Here is a 17,999-nt window from a genome sequence, read left to right as displayed (position 1 = left end):
GGTTATGGGGAGTGCTGTTGGCACTGAACCTTGAATTTTTTTAATCCTCTGGAAATACAGAGTCATCAACTGTCAATCTGATGCAAATTACAGGCACAAATGTTCCCTGTTCAGCAGAGCAACTTGGGAAATTGTAGTACCAGAATGAAGCAATATACTTCAGTTCTTTTATTACCTTTTTCTTAAGTGGCTCAATCTTGAATATTTTTCATCAAAGGGTGGTCAGTTCTCCTGTGTACTTCTGTTAAAAGTATTAATGTTTGATTCATGTTAAAGCTGACAGGAACCACTCTTAACCTCTTGATTAATTTTGCCTTGCCTATATTGGGTACAGTTATGCTGTTTTTTTATTCAGGTTTAGCATTTAGCAATGTTTTGAAGGTTGAAACAAAATTAGATTGCTTCATTGTCTTGTGGTAGATGTCTGGTGCTGATGTTTGGAGGTCTTTATTAGATGTCTTTGAACCTAAGATTTCACCACGGTGGTCAGCACTTCATGGAAACAGCTTTCTGTGTTGTCTCCAGAATTTAATGGAATTCCTTGTCCATCTTGATGAGATATTTTATGATGACTTAATGCTTTGTCACTCTTAAGGATTCTTGGAATACAGCAACTGCTACTGTGTTTGAAAGGACTTTCATTTAAAAGGCAGATGGAGAAACTTGGTTTGTTCAACAGAAAGGTTCACAGTAATGCTGTCCTTGAGAAATAATGGTGCTTCAAGCATGTACTTATTTAATGAGTCCTACCAAAAGTAGAGCTTGGCTTTGGGCAAATGTTATAGATGGCACAGAAACTTTATCTAGGAACAAAACCGGCTGAGGACAGAGGACTGAAATAAGCCTGAGTATTTGCTCTTGTCAGACTGGTCTGAGTTTAGTTTAGTGGTTGTTTGTGGTGGTGTTTGTTTTTTTTTTTTTTTAGATGGGACTGGAGGCATTTTCTGTTTCAGAGATTTGGCTTGCCTTTTTGCTAAATATGCTTTGTTTTCATAGGACAGCATGAACCTGCTATATTTTCTGTAAGCCATTGTTTCTTTTCAAAGATGTGAGTTTCTGCCTGCTGTGCTCTTACCTTAGTGCAGCTAGTATGCCTAGAATTCAGTGCTTTCTCAAGCAAGACATGGGTCAAGTCACCTTGAGTTTAATGACTTTGGAAGCATGTTCTTCTGGTTTAAAAATGTATTATGTTCCAGTCTATCACAGTTCAGTTTAGCTGAACAACATAGCTTCTGTTTTTGGTAGGATGTAAAGGGTAGGGGGAATCAAATGCTATTGTTGGGTGGCTTTTTCAAAGGCTTCATAATAGCCATGAACACAGACTACTGTGAAGCATGTGTTCCTTAAAGATGTTTCAGACAGGTGGCATTGTAGGAAAGTCTGCCCTGATGGGGAGCTGCAGTAATAATGAAAAGTTGGCCCAAAGGTCTTGAAAGTACAAGCAGCTATATTTTAGTGCAGTTATTTTATACCATTTCTTGTGAATTGCTGCGTAAGACATATATCTTCTACTTAAAACATAATGCTGCATCACTTAATTTTCACTGGTTATGCAGTGAAATATTCTCTGGAGCAAGAGGGGTAGCTGACTACTTACAATGTGATGTACATATGCTTTTTAAGTACTAAGCAGGAGTGTTGGGGGTGGGGTGGGTGGGGAAGGAATTGCCGTAGCCAGGAGCAGGTTTAAAGTTGAATTGATACAGCTCTTAAATTTACCTCAGGCCAGCGTAGGGCTGTGTGCTGTTGAGATCATGTATGAGTAGCTACATTCTTCAGTTAAATCATGGATTAAATATTAATCTTCAAGAACACTAATTTTCTTCTGTTATCTCTTAAGTTTATGGTCAGGAACTTTCTCTTGTTAGCTGCTGCTCTTACAATGACTTAAATCATGTAATATTGAGATCAAGTTGACTTTAGGCAAGCTTTCTGTTAATCTGTGTATTTAAAATGGAATCACTGGATATGCTTAACAAAGATTGGTCATGCTTATAGTTGGAAGTAGTAGCACCGCTTACTGTGATTGCCCTGACTACTCATTTAAAGGACCTACTCTTCACTTCCTTAAAACTTCGTCAAACTTAATTATTAGACCAAAATTTTGTATGTAAGCTTGTTTTAACTGTATGTTCTGGAGTGTTTCAGGAGTTTCACGAAGTTTGATCAAGAAAAAGGTGAAAGGAAAAATCATACTAGTACCTGACAATTTTTTGTTAGAGAAGCAGTGCCTCATACCTATTAGTAGAATATAAAAATGAAACTAACATCCTTCTGCTGTGCATTTGGATGTAGACAGTTAGGACATGCACTCAGTCTGGTTTTTTCCTTTTCATTAGAAGCTTCTGTTTGCTTCTGCTAGTGGCTCATTGTCCCTGGGGCTGTCCTCAAACACACTGCAGATGCTCAGCATCCTTCTGATCAGACTGAATGAATAGTCTCTTCACCTCGATCAGACTGAGAACGGGTCACTTCTGAGTGCTGATCATCATTCAGTTGAGGACTGCAGGACTGAAATTCTGCAACTAAGTAATGGCTGGGCTGCGCTACAAATGATTTGAGAGGGCATGGAGTTTTCTTCTTTACATGCTGTACTTTTCTTTGACTTGAGCCTGAACAGCAGCTGTAATGAAGGAATGTAACTCAAGTGTAGAGGGTTTGTAGCAGGAAAAGGCACAAACTTATTCATAGAATTTGAGGCTGAAGAAAAACCACAGACAAGACAGAAAGAAAATTGACAGTTTGGAGATAAAGATTGAGCACAGGCTGGGATGGGATCAAGATGGAAATTTAAAAGTAGGAAGGGAGAGTGGGATAGTCTGGAAAGAAACCGGGAACATTATTTGCTTGGACAGAAGCGGGAGGATTGACCATCTGACAGATGACTCCAGAGAAATTTTGGAACAGGAAGCCAGGGCAGGTGTTGAGCAGCCCATGATTGAGAAAGTAGGAAAGAAAGCTGAATCAGGAGGTAGGTCAGCTGCAAACTTGATAAGATGGAAGATCAAGTCAGGAAGAAATGGAAAAGCTGGGTTGCACTGAGCAGTGTGGAGTAGAGCCTGGTACGAGCTAGATGGAGCTGTGTAGGGGAAGAAGGGTCTCGAGTGCTTGGTGACAGATAGCAGTTGTGTCAGGTCAGCTGGACCAAGGGTGTGTGCAGATACTACTCTTCTCAGTTGTGACTTGAGAAGCCAGAGCAATGATTCTAAAACTCTCAGCCAGCCTTGTGAATATCAGCCTGAAGCAGCCTGACTACGTTCAGACACCGAACATGTTTTGGTAAATATGAACAAGTAGTGTTCCTCAGGGGTTGGTATTGCCACTGGTGCTGTTCAAAATCTTTGGCGACAAGGACAGTGGGATTGAGTGCATCCTCAGCAGGTTTGCCAATGACACCAAGCTGTACGTTGCAGTTGACATGCTGGAGGGAAGGGATTGCCATCCGGAGTGACCTTGACAGGCTTGAGGCAGAGGGGCCCATGCAAACCTCATGAAGTTCAAGAAGACCCATGTGCAAGGTTCTGCATGTGAGTCAGGGCAATCCCAAGCACAAATACGGGCTGGGCAGAGAATGGGTTGAGAGCAGTGCTGAGGAGAGAGCGACTTGGGGATGTTGGTGGAAGAGAAGCTCAACGTGGCCTGGCAATGAGTGTTTGTAGCCCAGAAAGCCAGCTGAATCCTGTTTGGCATCAAAAGAAGCATGGCCAGCAGGTCAAGGGAGGTGATTCTCTCCCTCTATTCCCCCCTCATGAGACTCCCACCTGGAGTACTTCATTCAGCTCTGGGACCTCCAATGTAAGAAGAACATGGACCTGTTGGAGCAAGTCCAGAGTAGGGCCATGGAGATGATCAAAGGACTGGAACCCCTCTCCTATGAAGGCAGGCTGAGACAGTTGGGATTGTTCGGCCTGGAGAAGAGATGGCTCCAGAGACCTCTTGCAGCGGCCTTCTAGTACCTCAAGGGGAACTACAAGAAAGCTGGAGAGGAATTTTTTACAAGGGCATGGAGTGATTGGACCAAGGGGTAATGGCTTTAAACTGAAAGAAGATAAATTTAGATTAGACATAAGGAAGAAATTCTTTACTGTGAGGGCGATGAGGCTGCCCAGAGAAGTTGTGTGGATGCCCCATCTCTGGAGAAGTGTTCAAGGCCAGGCTGGATGGAGATTTGAGCAACCTGGTCTAGTGGAAGGTGTCCCTTCCACTAGCAAGGGAATTGGAACTAGGTGATCTTTGAGGTTCCTTCCAACCCAAACCATTTTATGATTCTATGAAATTACAATTGTTTGATAAGGCTAACATTTTTGAGCTGTAACTTGGCATCACTTTTGCAAACTGTCTTTACAGTGTGCTTTAATGCTGTATAGTATTGACTAATACTCGCCAATAAATAAACTGCCATCAATAATACCATTCTACAGTACCTTGTGTCCTCTAGTGCAACACCTAGTGTTCAGTTTTTCAGTGCTTATGTCTACTTCAAAATGTGACTGTCTCTTATTTCTCATATGCTACTAAAATCCTGTTGTAAATTCTAGCTTCATCTCATTAGAGGTAGTACTTAGGATAACTATTTTTGATCTTCAAAATATGCCTATTATCAAAGAAACTACCATCCCAGATTGAGAGTAAAGATACTCCTCTGTATCCTTTCCAAGTTTCCTGTGGGAAGTCTGAGAATATGCAGTAACTAACTTTGGCTGTTTTGAAATGTTGAGAACTAGATTGTTCTAATTCTTTTTTTCTGGTTATCTGGCTCCTTGTGTTTAAAGTAGTTTCCGCCAAACAGAATGTTTGAGTGCTGTGTATGGGTTGAACTCTTACAAAAGAAGCTGTACAGTTGGTAGAACTTCCATTATCAATCATAAAGAAGCTGAATTACCATCATGTCTTATTTCTGACACTCTCACATAATGAACAAGCTTAGAAAGGTTCTGTTGAAGGTGAACATATACAAATAATGCATAATATTTTCATAATGGGATGTAAACTATTTTCTGTAGTATTTTCCTTTTTCTTAATTTTTACATGTTTTACCTATGACCATCTTGTTAGAAAAATAAAATAAAATAGCTTTCAGCAGTTGAGTGCTTCATGCAGTAACATGCAATGACAGATTGCAGAATGTTGGTACATTTGCTTTTTAAGAATGTTAGCTACCTCTTCACTTCTGGAAATGGGTGATTTTGTAATTTTTCTTCTCACAGAATCTGAAGAAGACATGGCCCAGATCATCGAGACAAATGAGACAGATGGTAAAGCTGCAAGTTCTGAACAGCTAAATGATAAGCTAGATGAAGAAGAAGAAAAAGAGGAAACAGAAAACATTTCAACAACTGAAGACTCTATTTCGGAACCTATATCAACTGAACAAAGTAAAGAATCTTTAATGAAAGCAGAATAAAATACTCCCAAGTGCCTTCTGTAGCTAGTTTTTAGCTTTGTTCATGCCTGTTATTACTATTCAGGTGAGCTTTTTTTTAATGGTACAACTTAAAAACCTTGCTTGAGCTTAAACTGCCTCAACTTCCACAGTATGTCAATTGTGTATAAAAGTGGGTATTGTAAATTAAGCATGTGTCTTTAAACACACAGAATGTATAGTTGGTTGAAGTCTAGCAGTTGTAGCCATTGTTCAGTTTGCATATTTAAAAATTTAAAAGTATAAGGTTTGCTAAGGGTGGCCTATAATTTGACATCTCTTTAGCTGTCATACATAAAGAACAGTTACTGGCAGCAACTGACCTAGTAAGTCTGGTCTAGTGAACTTAAGATAATTTTTAATGCTTCCCTATTAAAATGAGTTGAGTACATTTTAAATACAGTTGTTTACAAGCTAAAGTGTCCTCTGACATTTGACTTAAGCATATAGAAGTGTCATTACAGTGGTGTTACTGTTTTTCATTGTCTAACTTTTTGACAGAATTCAGTTAAACGGCACTCAGATAAATGGCATCTCCTTTGGTATTTGCATTGCAGATAAACCAGAGGCACGTACATACAAAACTGTTTTGTGTTTACATAAAATATAGAAAGTCTCTGCACTTGATTGTACTTGAATACAAAGCACTATTTATACCTGTACAATAATGACAAGATATAAGTGAATTTTGTGCCTTTGTGTATTTTGTTAAAGGAAAATAAAGACATCTAGCAGCAGTACTTGCTTTGTGATTCCTAAAACCGAAGATAATTTCTGTTCTGCTGTATGCAGCTCTTCTGCAGTCACTTTGTGGAAGTTCAGAAGGAATCTGACACTTTAAAAGGAATGTGTCCATATGTAGCTAAGGTGGCTTTGCTGGAATAGAAATAGATCCCTGATCAGCAGGTGAAGTGCATGTGCATTTGCCAAAAGACTTTCCTAACTGTGCCTGTGTTGATAGTATTTGTTGTTACAATGAATATTTGCTGCTGGATTGCTGAAACTGTACTTTTTTTATTGTGTAGTTTTTGAAGCTAAGGACACTTGTTACACATTTCATGTTAAACACAACAGTTGGGAACCTGGACTAGAATTTTTCTGGTGCCTGAAAGTGAGGTACCTAAATCAGATTTGATTTTTTTTTTTTAGAAATAAATGCTGAACAAGTGTAGCTTGATTAATTTAGTAGTACTGCTAAAAATTGTGTGTCATGTTCTCTGTCTACCCTTGCTATATGGAAAGAAGGAGAAACTTCAAAACCATTTTTTTAATCCATAGTCTTGTTCCCAAAATTAACTGGTTTTACAGTATGAAGGCAGCAAAAAGCTAAATCAGAGTAGCTCAAAAGCCCTCTACAAGAAGAACATGTTTCTAATTGACCTTAGTATCCATGTCTTTATATGAGACACAGTAATTACATGAACAGCAATGTTTAATTTTCTTTGCCAAACATACATTTTATTTTCTGATTCTTTGGGGTTAGTTTAGAAGCTCAACTGTTACATCAGTCAGAATAAAGTTTATTCTGAATTTAGATGAACGAGGAAATTTTTTTCTGGTTCACTAACTAAATTGTAATTCATACTTTAATTAGTAGTCTTAACAGACAGAATGTAGCCATGTGATTAAAGGAGTACTTGTAGGTGTTTGGCTATATTTATATAAATAGCAAAAACATCTTGTAAGTGACTGTCTTTAGTTGGGAATACAAAGAAAATGGTACCTTTCCAAATGTCTCATACTGTAGGACAAGTACTGGGTATGAAGTGATAGGGGAATGCATTCCTTAATATTTTAAGAAAATGTATTTTATATTTCAGAACTTTAAAAATAATTTTGCCTGAAAGGTGCCAAAGCTTAGTCAGTGTTTTGTAAGGCTTTCAGATGTTTATCTCTACATTGCATTTTGTACCTCACTAATTTATCTGTTCAAAGGCTAGAATTATCACAGGATACTAATTCAGTACAATAAGTTGCTGGATATGCTTACATTATAAGCACTAAACCCAAGTATAATTTGATGTTATGATCCCTCATATGGGATATGAATATGTGAATTGCTGTCATTTTGGAAGTCAAGATTACTCTAGGCCCATGTATTACTTCCTTTTAAAAATTTGTATTTTAAGTGCCAGGCTTTTTGTAATTTTAGGTCCTTCCCATGACAATCAACCACTGAGCTGTAATGCATATAATATCTATTGAACTGATTGAGAAAATAATCTGTTGATATTGGAGCTATATATGAGTTTTTTCATTAGCCTGGAAGATGTCTATCTTCAGATGTCCTGCTTTTGTCAAGGAAACTGATGCTTCTTAGGTGGTTAGGCATCTAAATTTTTTTGAAAAGGGAGACTCAGTGTTTGGTATGGGGTGGGGAGTTGTTTCTCCCAATATTCTCAAATGTGACATTAGCAACATGCCCCAGGAATGATTAATATTTTCTGTTTAATATGAATTTTAGAGGAGGGGAGGAATAAATGAGTTTTAAGCACATGGCAGAGTGTTCCTGAAAGACTTCAATACTAAAAAGTGTCCAAGCAGTTGTTCCCATTAATTACTTCAGAAGGCTTAAAAATGTTAAGGATGCCCTGGTATTTTGGTAGAGAAAGATCTATCTTTAACTTCCTAATTTTTCCAAGTTTTAAAGCAACTATAGTAAATGAGGGTAGAGGGTTAATTAATCTGTAAATTAATTCAGGCTCAGGGAGATACATATGACAGTAATAGACTCTGGGCTTTCCTCAATTTAGAGTAAGCATTCACTGTTACTCCTGCCAAGTATGTGTGCCCCTGTCCTGATTTGCATGTGAGAAGAGGATTCTGTTTCTGCAGCAGTTGCTTCTTGGCTTCTGTCTGCTGGAAGTGTGGCTATAGTAAAAGATGCCTGTTCCAACAGGAATTGAATCAAAAATCAAAAAATACCCGTCAGCAAGCAGCACTAGCCACAGTCAGTCCTGTCTTTGTAACACCAAAAGGAGGAGTACATAGAGCAAAAAGGTACAGCAGTTGTCAGTGATATGTAATCCAATTGCAGACCAACACTCTAAAGATGAGATGGAAGAAAGTAGGGGGCAGAAAAAAACCTGTTTTGTTGTCTTCTAACTTCCTAGTATATACTTGAATCTTAATTTTTTTCCAAAGTACTTAAGCCTGCTCCTGTGAAAAATCTCACTTCTGAGGGATGTTATGCAAGTCCCCTTTCTTCTTGTGGCCTGTATAAAAAGCAAAATTGAGCGGGGTAGTAAAGAAATACTTGGCAAACTTGTGGTGCCATGTTTTTATTGCTTCTGAAATATTGTAATTGCAGAGATCTCCTTCTATTCAAATGCAGTTTATGTATTAGAGAGGAATTATCTGGGCTGTGCGAAATCTGCCACAAAAGACAAATGAGTGTTCTAGTTAAAAATAAATTAAAATGAGTCAGTTGGTCAAATTTAAGTGTTACTAAGCCTGCAGAACAGGGAAATGAGGGAATGTTGCTTCAAATTCTAATACTTATTCTAAAGAATACCACCATTACCCTTAGACATTTTGACAGAAATAGATAATTTAGTGTAGTCCTAGTATGAAGATGGTTTGCCTCAAAGCTGTTCAGCCCACACACAGGAAAAGCAGAAGCTCACAAGGAAGGGTGAACAAAGCTGATGTGGAAACTGACGACTTACGGACTGGTCTGGAGGTTATCAAAAGCACGTAACTAGGGGTGTGTATGTTGGCCTTGAAGTTGGTTGAACCCCACGTGGTGCACGAGTAGAAACTAATGGATTTAAAGAAAAGAGTGACGGGGGTAGGGAGAGTGGTTTTGTTGTCAGAACAAGGTCTTAAGAGATAAAGAAAAGAGCTTGAAAAGATTTTCCAGAAAATGTTGCAGGGTTTGGCTACGTTGTTTGTGTTAGGGATATGTCTTCCATATGTTCACCTATATACTACAAAGATACATGAGGCTCACTACACCAGAGATCTGGGCAGGTTTGCATTTATCTATTCGAGAAAGCAATTAAAACATGAGATGCTGAGATCTGAGGCATAGAGGATGAATGCAAACCTGTGACTGTCCAGTGTATAGGAGACTGTATAGAAGACATATCCCTAATACAAGCCAATTTTAAAAAAGGCTACAAATACAAGTGCATAAATGCTAGGAGGAAAGTACATTTTGCATGAATAAACACATTCAGTTTCAATGGAAGTTTGAAAGTTTGTAATAATTTAGACACCCTTGCAGGAGGCATTAGGTTTAAAATGGAGTTTGAGGGCCAGTAGGAGATGACGCTGTCACCAATGGCTTTCTAATGGTGTGTGCCTTTCCTGTTTTCACTTAATGTATTAAATGACAGGTTCTTTGTGATTGTTTGTGGAAGAGATTTTTGGTTGTTGTCAGAAAGCTCTGATTCACTTAAAAGAAAGTGTTTGTGAAACTTAATTACTGATCTGTGGCAAAGCTCCTCTCTTCTAGGTTTGGTCAAGTTTGTGGAGGGTGATGAAGGTGAGGAATTACAACCTGACTCTTTTAATGCTAATGTTTCTGGGGAGCTGATTAGCATTGGGCTGGTGGCGTAGTGCATAGTAATGCACCAAAGCTGTCAGAGGACAAACTGTAAACTTCCATCAGAAATGTGCTGTAGTTGAGATTGTATCTGGTAGTATGAAATTAAATGTACTTCATGCTCTGGATTCTGGCTCTTTAGAGGAAAAGGATGGCATCCTGAGTAGTTGGGAATTTCTTAGCGCTTGGTCTTTACTAGGGGTTTGTTTACACAGCAAATAGAATAAGTTAAAATAGTGTTTAGCAATAGGAACTACTGCCCTTCAGCATTAAAAAAAAAAAAAAGTCCCTTAAGATCCTGAGTCACAAGGAATTTGACTTCTCTTCACCATTGCTTTTGATTTGTGAACCTCTCTGGGGTCCTGTCAGGTCATATTCAATCTTTTCTCTGCAAGAATAAGACCTAGAGAGGTGTATGATGGGCAGGATAGAGAGAAGGGTTTTAAAATGAAATGTATTGATTATACAATAATTTGCTCCCAAACCATGGGGTTTTGAGATTAAAGCAAACACTTCGAAGATTCTTGATAGATTATCTAACTTGGCAACAGTGCAAAATCTCAAGCACTGAATCATAACGTAACCCTTTCAAGGTTGCATAAAATCAATTTGATCATGACTTAATTTTTGCTTAGAGGGGGGAGGGTCCTGACTGATTCTCTTAATACTAGTTATCTTTCTCGCTGTAGTCGCTGTGGGAATAAACCTGCTTCAGGGCTGCCTCTGTATGTACCTGGCATAGTACTGCTAGGATTCTCAGTGAACAATTACTAATGTTTTTCAGGAGAGCTTCATAGGCCTTTGCCACTGTGAAATCATGTATTCTCCTTTTATTGTGTGACAAAAATAATTTGCAAAAGGGAGATTGCAACTGCCAGAGAGAAATACATGCAGCAAAATCCTGAAATAATCAGATATAGGAGAAAACAAGGGGTGCAGATACTGGAGATCTGGCAATTTTGGGTGTTCAATTTGTAAATTCAAATTCATCTCTAAATTTATAACTTCTATTGAAATAATAATTCTTTCTCTCTTTCTCTCTCCATTTTGCTGCCTAAATGAAAATAGAGATGCTGGATTTGTAGAAAACTCAAGCTACAAAGACCTTCCAGCTCTCCTGAAATGGTCTGCCCTCTAATTCTTTGCATCACTTCAAGGAGTTCTGCTCAGTTGATGAAACTTAATTTTGACTTGTTCAGCACAAAGAAAAATATTTTACAAAAACACCAAGAAAATTCCTTTTGAGAAAACTATTATAAATGATGTTTTGGAAGAAATGTGGAAGTTGGTATTTCTTAAGGAACATTTGAACTTGTGGTTTTTGTATATTGAGCTTTTATTATGCAGCAGATCCTGTATATTTATAGTTTAAAGTTCTTATTGTTGTAATAGCCTTGTTGTGTGTTTATGTACTATAGTGTCTTTAATCAGAAGTATCATTTTAATCCTAGCTGTGGCCTTAACCAGTAGTTGCATCGCCTGCAGTTGAAACTCCATTAAAATCAGTGGCAAAGACATGAATTAGTATGTGAATTCTTAAGGTCTAGTAGACTTCATGAAATGTCTGTCTTCACTTTTCTGCTTGTAACTGAGGAAATATTTAAACTTGTGCTCCCCTTCTGAGATGTATTATTTTACCAAATGAAGCAAATTCTAAAGAAATTAAATTATATAGCTTGTTTGAATATATGCAGCCTTTGCTGTGTATGTAACTTTCTGAGGAAAAAACTGATTTTGAAAAAACTATTTAATATTAATCTGATCTGGGTTATGATAATGGCTGGGATAAGAGTCAGGTTGTTTGTTGTATAGTAGTGATCTATGGTTTTGAGGTGATAATTCTGTTTAGTAGTTCATTCTGTGCTGGCTGTACTCAATCAACTTGGATTTCACAGATTTTTTTTTTGTTTGTTTTGTTAAGCACCTAATGTGTTACCAAAACAAGGATGAGGGTGTCCCCCCCGCCTCCCCAGCTGGACTGGCATATATAGGAAAGGGAAGTTTTTCAAGGTTGAGCAGGTTCTGATAAGACCCATTTATCTGTGCTACAACCAATTGTGAGAACTCCTGGCTCATGGCATGGACAGCCAGCTGCCCACCCTCAAAGGTCAGACTGGCATCTGACTGCAAAATTTGGTGTGTGCACTGAAGTAGAGGCATGGAAAACCTGCCTGGACTCAGTATAAAAAAAATTGTTTGGCAGTTTCAGAGGGAACTGGAGTTGTGAAGATGCTGACTTTGGTTTGTGATTCCATAGACATTTCAGGGTGGGTATTACAGGCTTTATTGTATCTAAATGGTGATTTATGTCCTTATTCCTGCATTATTGTCCACAAGGTACTGCCCTGTGTCACAGGCCTGTATTACCTAATTTTTTCAGACTGTTTCATTTTCATTAGTACAGCTGCTTTAGCTTGTGATCAGTGTACTGCACCTCATTGATAATCTAAGAGGGTATTAGACGTGCAGAAGTGACACCTAACCCTGTCAGTCTGGCTTGATTGACCCCTCAGCTTCCGAAACATGGGTTCATTTTTTTTAAAACCCAAGTTAGCCCGACTTTCATTTTCAGACACATTCTGGGCAGTTTAAAGGTTGGTCGGAATTGAATATTGCTCTTTCAAATTTGGTAATGTATGAGTACAGAACTGTGACCTTTGATACGTAGTAATACATCAACATGACACGAGCAGTAAGTGCAGCAATTACCTTTACTACACTTGAGATTGTGTTTTAGTTCTCATCTTGTAAGCAATTATTTCAGGAAAAAAAGGATGCCTCTAAGTTAAATATATTTTGCAAATAGTGTAAATGCAGAAATTAATCTTTGGGGACTTTTTGATTTACAGGTGAATGTTTTCAAATGAATCTTGGCTTTTAAATTAATGTTGGTTTAGTGATAGAAAGGAGTCTTGTGCCATTGGCTTCTTTCACAATACTTTTTTCTGGGAGAGTTTCTTTAACCCTTTTGGTTGTGTTCTAATGTAATCTGAGTTTCATATTTTGATTTATGGCTAAAGCTGTATCCTGCAGGCAGTTGACATGTCACTGTGTATGTGTTGCTCCCATGATAATACTCTTAAGAGTTGGTTATGTGCATGATGATAATGCAAGTTTACATGCTTTTAAGTGCCTTTCAGAACACATGAAAGCATCTCAGACCTGCACCACATACTGATTTAAAAGGCTGTTTTAGCTTCTCCAGAAATGTTTCATCTTTTTCCTAAGCAGATCAAGATGCATTTGGTTTAGTTTCCAGGTCTTTTTTTTTTCTTTTCCTCTCACCTGTTATAAATTATTTGGATAATGATAGTGCACAATCGCTGCCTGGTAGGTGCTATAAAAATACAAATCAATACTCCTTGCCAAAGACCATAAAGCCTTGAGAGAGGACTGATAGCAGTTGCAGTTTCTGTTCTGTGGACTGAAAATCAGAATAAAATTAGTGTGTCTTTCTGAGCAAGGAACTGAGTAACCATTAAATGGTGACTTTCTCCCAATGCTGTCTGTCATGACCAAAACTTGAATGAATAACTTGAAGTAGAACTTCTTGTTCTTCTAAAATACCTGCTTCCTCAGCAGGCCCAGCACTAAGCAGTGTCGGTGTGCTGGAGATAGGCACTGAACTTAATTCAGGAGCTGGGAAAATGCTTATTTTGTGCTGTACTGAGGTGGAATTGTTTTCTTTTATTTATACATTCTGGAATGGTTTTCTTTTAAGCTGTCAAAAATCTGAACCCCTAGTCCACAGTACGTTTTGGCCATACTGGGACGCTGGCACAGGTGGCAGCTGCCCCAGGTGGCTGCTGTGGGATGGGGACTGAGTGGAGCCTGTCGCTCCGAAAGCTCCTGTGAGAAGGGTGAGTGCTTTCCCTAGAGCGGCTTTCTCTTTCGAACTCGTGGCTGTGCAGATTGCTCCCTTGTACATACACACTAGTTTTAGACTGATAATAAACTTAAAAACTTTTCTATCATGAGTTTCATGGAAGGGGGTCTCTAACAGAATTTCTCACTTTTTTTTTCTAGTAACAGAAAATTCTTGACTCTCTGTGGTGGTATTTGATGTCTGGGAGGAAAAGCAGATGAAATACATTAGATCATCGCATAAATTACTCCTAATCACGCTCTTGGCTATACAAACTATTTTGCAAAGCCACAAGGAAGGTGCTGCCTGGGAAACTGTGTGAACAAGAAACACGACAGAAACACGTTGCTTTCAACCTGTACCGTGTAAGGGCACTTGGGCCCTTAACTCCTTCAAAATAATAAAAAAACCCCAACAGTCAAACTTTTTTGTATACTTTCATTAAATTTTAAATGTTAATAGTACTAACTTATTTTGGACACACCCCCCCCCCTACTTCTGTGCAGTGTTTTCCATTAAAAAGTGTAAATAGTGTGTATGTGGGTATCTTGAATCTATGCTGCAGACTTCGCAGATGCAGATGGTTACAACAGCTTGGTGTGGAAGTTTGTTTTTCCACTGAGGTTTCGTGTTTGTAGGAAGTTCCTTACAGTGAAAGGATGCCCTTGTGCAGGTGGGTGACTCCATTGCAGAGAAGTGCATTTGTTACTTGGCTGCAAGTAATGAGCAAAACAATGGCAAGTGCCATGTCATTGCGTGTCAATATTTGATGATTGTTTGCTCATGCTGAATTTATTACTTCTGGTAACAACTTAGGCATCTTTAGTTCTCTGTATTGTATATTATTAACCATTTTTTAAAGAACTGACAACACTGGTGTTCCCCAGCAGTAGAATCCCTTTTATAATACTTGGAAATATTTCCTTTTTCTCATATTTTACAGAAGGGAGTGAAGGTAATATTTTTTCCCCACCATTCCTGCTGCCGCAATGTGACTAGAAGTACTTATTTTTCAAAAATGCTAGGGTTTTTTATTGTTTCAGCTATTTGACCATGTCAGTGTGTTGCTGGGGCTTTTTTAAAGAGAGAGTGAATGACAGCCTGGTTGCGGAATGCATTTTCTTTATAAGGCTTATCTTAAAACTTACTGGTTTGCAGTGGTGAAATCCCCTTGGGAGGAGTTTGTTGGATTATTGAACAAATGGTGGGCAGCTGACGTGTAATGGAAAGTACTCGACTAAGATTGTGTGCAACTTATTGTGAATACTCCTGATACATTATAATAAGGCGTTATGTTCATCTAATTCATGAATTCTGATCTATTTGATTTTAGAATCTCAGACTGTGTTACAAGTGTAATGATTCTGAGAGCTGGAATATTGTTAGCCATTGTGAACAGTACTGCAGGAGTCTCTGGATGTATAATGTGATAGATGCAATTTTGTTTGAATTTTTTTTCCAAGGCCAATTTAATTTTGATTTATTTGCCTCATTAACCCAAGGATTCAGAAAATTGAATGCCACCTGAGTGAGGTATTATTAACACTAGTGAAATATCTTCAGAATTGCTCCGTGCTTATAAATTGGTCTTTTGAAAGCATTTTAAAGGCATAATGATACTGTAGTGAAAATGTACAGCATCGTTTAAAAATTGCAAAATGCTTATTTGATTTCTGAAATAAGACTGGGTCACCTGACTTAAATATATACTGATCTATTATTTATGCTTTGAAAATAGAGCTGATAAAAAGCATAAGTGTTCTTGATATTATATTTTGTCATATCTAGCTAAAAAGATTGAAATCCAGAGAAACAATTTTCTGAAGAAATGAAATAGTATGCCCTCCTGAACCCCTGGGGAAAATAGCCTCTCTGTTCGCTGAGAATATGAAGCAGTAAAACAGTATAAGTAAAACAGACAGCTCGTGTCACATTCCTATTTGTACAGTCTGGAATGATGTTTTAAAAATATTTTCTAGTTATTTTTGATAAATAAATGGTGCAAATAACATCTGCAAACCAACCCTGCTGATGTAAGATTTTTCAGATCAGATTTGTTTGTCAGTGAAAGTTCAGAAAATTGCTTTGCAAAACTAAAGTTGTATAACTCCCAAAAATATGCATAACAGATGTACAAGAATGTATCTTGCTCTCCTTTTGCCTTCCCTCAAAGAAACCAATGCTGATTCTCCATTATCTTTGCTTCTGAGCTCAGAAGGTAGCTGGACAAAATTATCAAATACCAAAAAGCTGAGCTGCTAAACACAGATGTGTTTATAAGGTGTTAAATAGCTGAGCACTTGACATGGGTAGCAGGGTGCCCAGCTACCCTTTACGAACAGTGTATCCTGGCTAAAGCCTTGAGATTTTCCCCCTGAGCCATTCATTAGTGCCCCACTGAAAACCAAGCTTATGGTTATAAGGGCCTTCCCCAGGTGGTGCACATTTGGTCAGGGGGTATAAAGGATGTGAGTGTGTTGCCTGCCTGTTGCTTTCTGCAGGTTCTTCCAAAGGCTGGCACGCTTGAGGATGAGGAGAAGTTTCTCAGAGTCCTTTGGCTTTCAGAAGCGCACCCTTCAGCGCAAGGATGCTGATGCCACTCTAATTTCCTTCACTGATGCAAAAGCTGAGATGGAAAAAAAATCCCTGGGCAGCAGGGTTGAAAAATCCAATGTCATGGCTCTACAAACGCCCCGTTGCCCAAGACTGGCCAAGGAAGTGTGTGTCTGTACCTCTCCAAAAACATCACTTGTTGAGGGAGTGGGCTTTGGGCTACATTTGGGGGCTGTATGCCTTCAAGGCCGCCTTGTTATGCTTTGGACTTCTGTTCTCTACAGAGTTGGTTAAAGCCAGCTTTAATGATATTTTTGTAAAGATTCTCGGTCAGTGGACTCTTATCTCAGGCTAAATTCTGTGATACATCCACAGAATACAAGATGCGTGTATTTTGTAAACATGTATGTATTTAATAAGGACCAAAATAAACTTTTGTTTTTATTTTACAGCATTTACAAAAATAATCATTTAAACTCTTCCCTCTCAGCTTATGCTGCACTGGAGTATTACCGGGTGTTTTATTGTAATACCTGAACAAAAAATAGGGTGTACTAGATTAATAACATTTAATAGAGTGGATCTCTCTTCATTGAATGAAAAACGTCTTGGGCAGGGAGTTTTTGTCAAGGTCAGGGCTAGAATTCTAGAAAGGTTAATTTTTGTGTTATGATTGTATGTGTTCAATGTCATACATAGTGGTGGTGGTAATCGTGGTGAGATCATGACACTGTTCAAATAATCTGAATGGATACTTCTGTACAGCAAATATAAGAAGGAATGGACATGGTAATATTAAAGTCCTAAAAAATTTAAGCATTACTAATCCACCCAAGATTCATTTCAGGTTTCTCTTTGGAAAAAGGCTCAAGTGCTTCAGTACAACATGATTTGTCTACCAGTAGTTTTTCATCTATTAATGACAAGCACATTATGTATAGCCATGAAGGGACATCACCATGATTTTATTGAACTTGACTTGATTGCATCATTTATTTCCTCAGAAATCTTTTTCTGTTACGATGCTTGTCCAGGTAATTATGAATTGAATTACTTGTTTAGTGTTTTTGATATAACAGTTAATGGTTTCTTTAATACTTGGTTAAAAGTTCCTTGGCCATAGGAAATGGGTGTCATTTTTCCATGTGAGGTAGAAGGCCAGGAGATCTTGGAGAGAGAAGAGGCACTGTTCAGTTGTTTGCTTACTGTCTTCTGTGCTGAAAGTATGCTAAGACTGCAAGGTAACAATTTTTAATTTTTACTTGCTGGAGTTCCAAGGAATGCCTCTTAGAGAACTTAATTGAATGATTCTGTTTTTACCGAATGAAAAAGATACTGTGGGTGTGAGGACATGACACACAGACAGGAAGAAAAGAACAAGGCACTGAAATAACCCCAACCAGTCTTTGGGCTGCTTCCTCCCAGGCAGGGGGATCATAGCAAATAGGGATGTCTGTGGTTCTCCTGGAAGCACTTCATGCTGGGGCAGACTGTCCTCTGGGATTTGAACTGACTGCTGCAGGACATGTCACTCTTCTATACAGGCAGGAGCTTGGCCATACTTGATAGTCAAGTTCCAGTTATAATTAATAAGAGGTAATAAGATATCT

The 17,999-nt window shown here is 38.3% G+C and overlaps 1 protein-coding gene across 6 annotated transcripts in view; it reads left to right on the top strand.

The window, feature by feature from the left end:
- The window catches only part of LNPK (lunapark, ER junction formation factor), a 55,203-nt gene extending 37,992 nt beyond the window's left edge, over positions 1-17,211 (top strand). For 2 of the 6 annotated variants that reach the window (XM_037397384.1, XM_037397383.1), the window contains exon 13: positions 5,208-6,162. In XM_037397384.1, coding sequence (XP_037253281.1) covers positions 5,208-5,404 — 197 coding nt within the window. In that variant the 3' untranslated portion in view covers positions 5,405-6,162. Of the gene's footprint in view, positions 1-5,207; positions 6,163-11,039; positions 11,493-13,997 lie in introns of those variants that run through there. The other 4 variants (XR_005105745.1, XR_005105746.1, XM_037397385.1 and 1 more) reach the window with 4 other exon arrangements.
- Positions 17,212-17,999: the final 788 nt, after the last annotated feature.

The sequence above is a fragment of the Falco rusticolus genome, chromosome 8, assembly GCF_015220075.1.
Source record: "Falco rusticolus isolate bFalRus1 chromosome 8, bFalRus1.pri, whole genome shotgun sequence".
NCBI lineage: Eukaryota > Metazoa > Chordata > Aves > Falconiformes > Falconidae > Falco > Falco rusticolus.
Note: the sequence above shows the minus strand (reverse complement) of the source record. Positions and strands in the feature narration are given on the sequence as shown.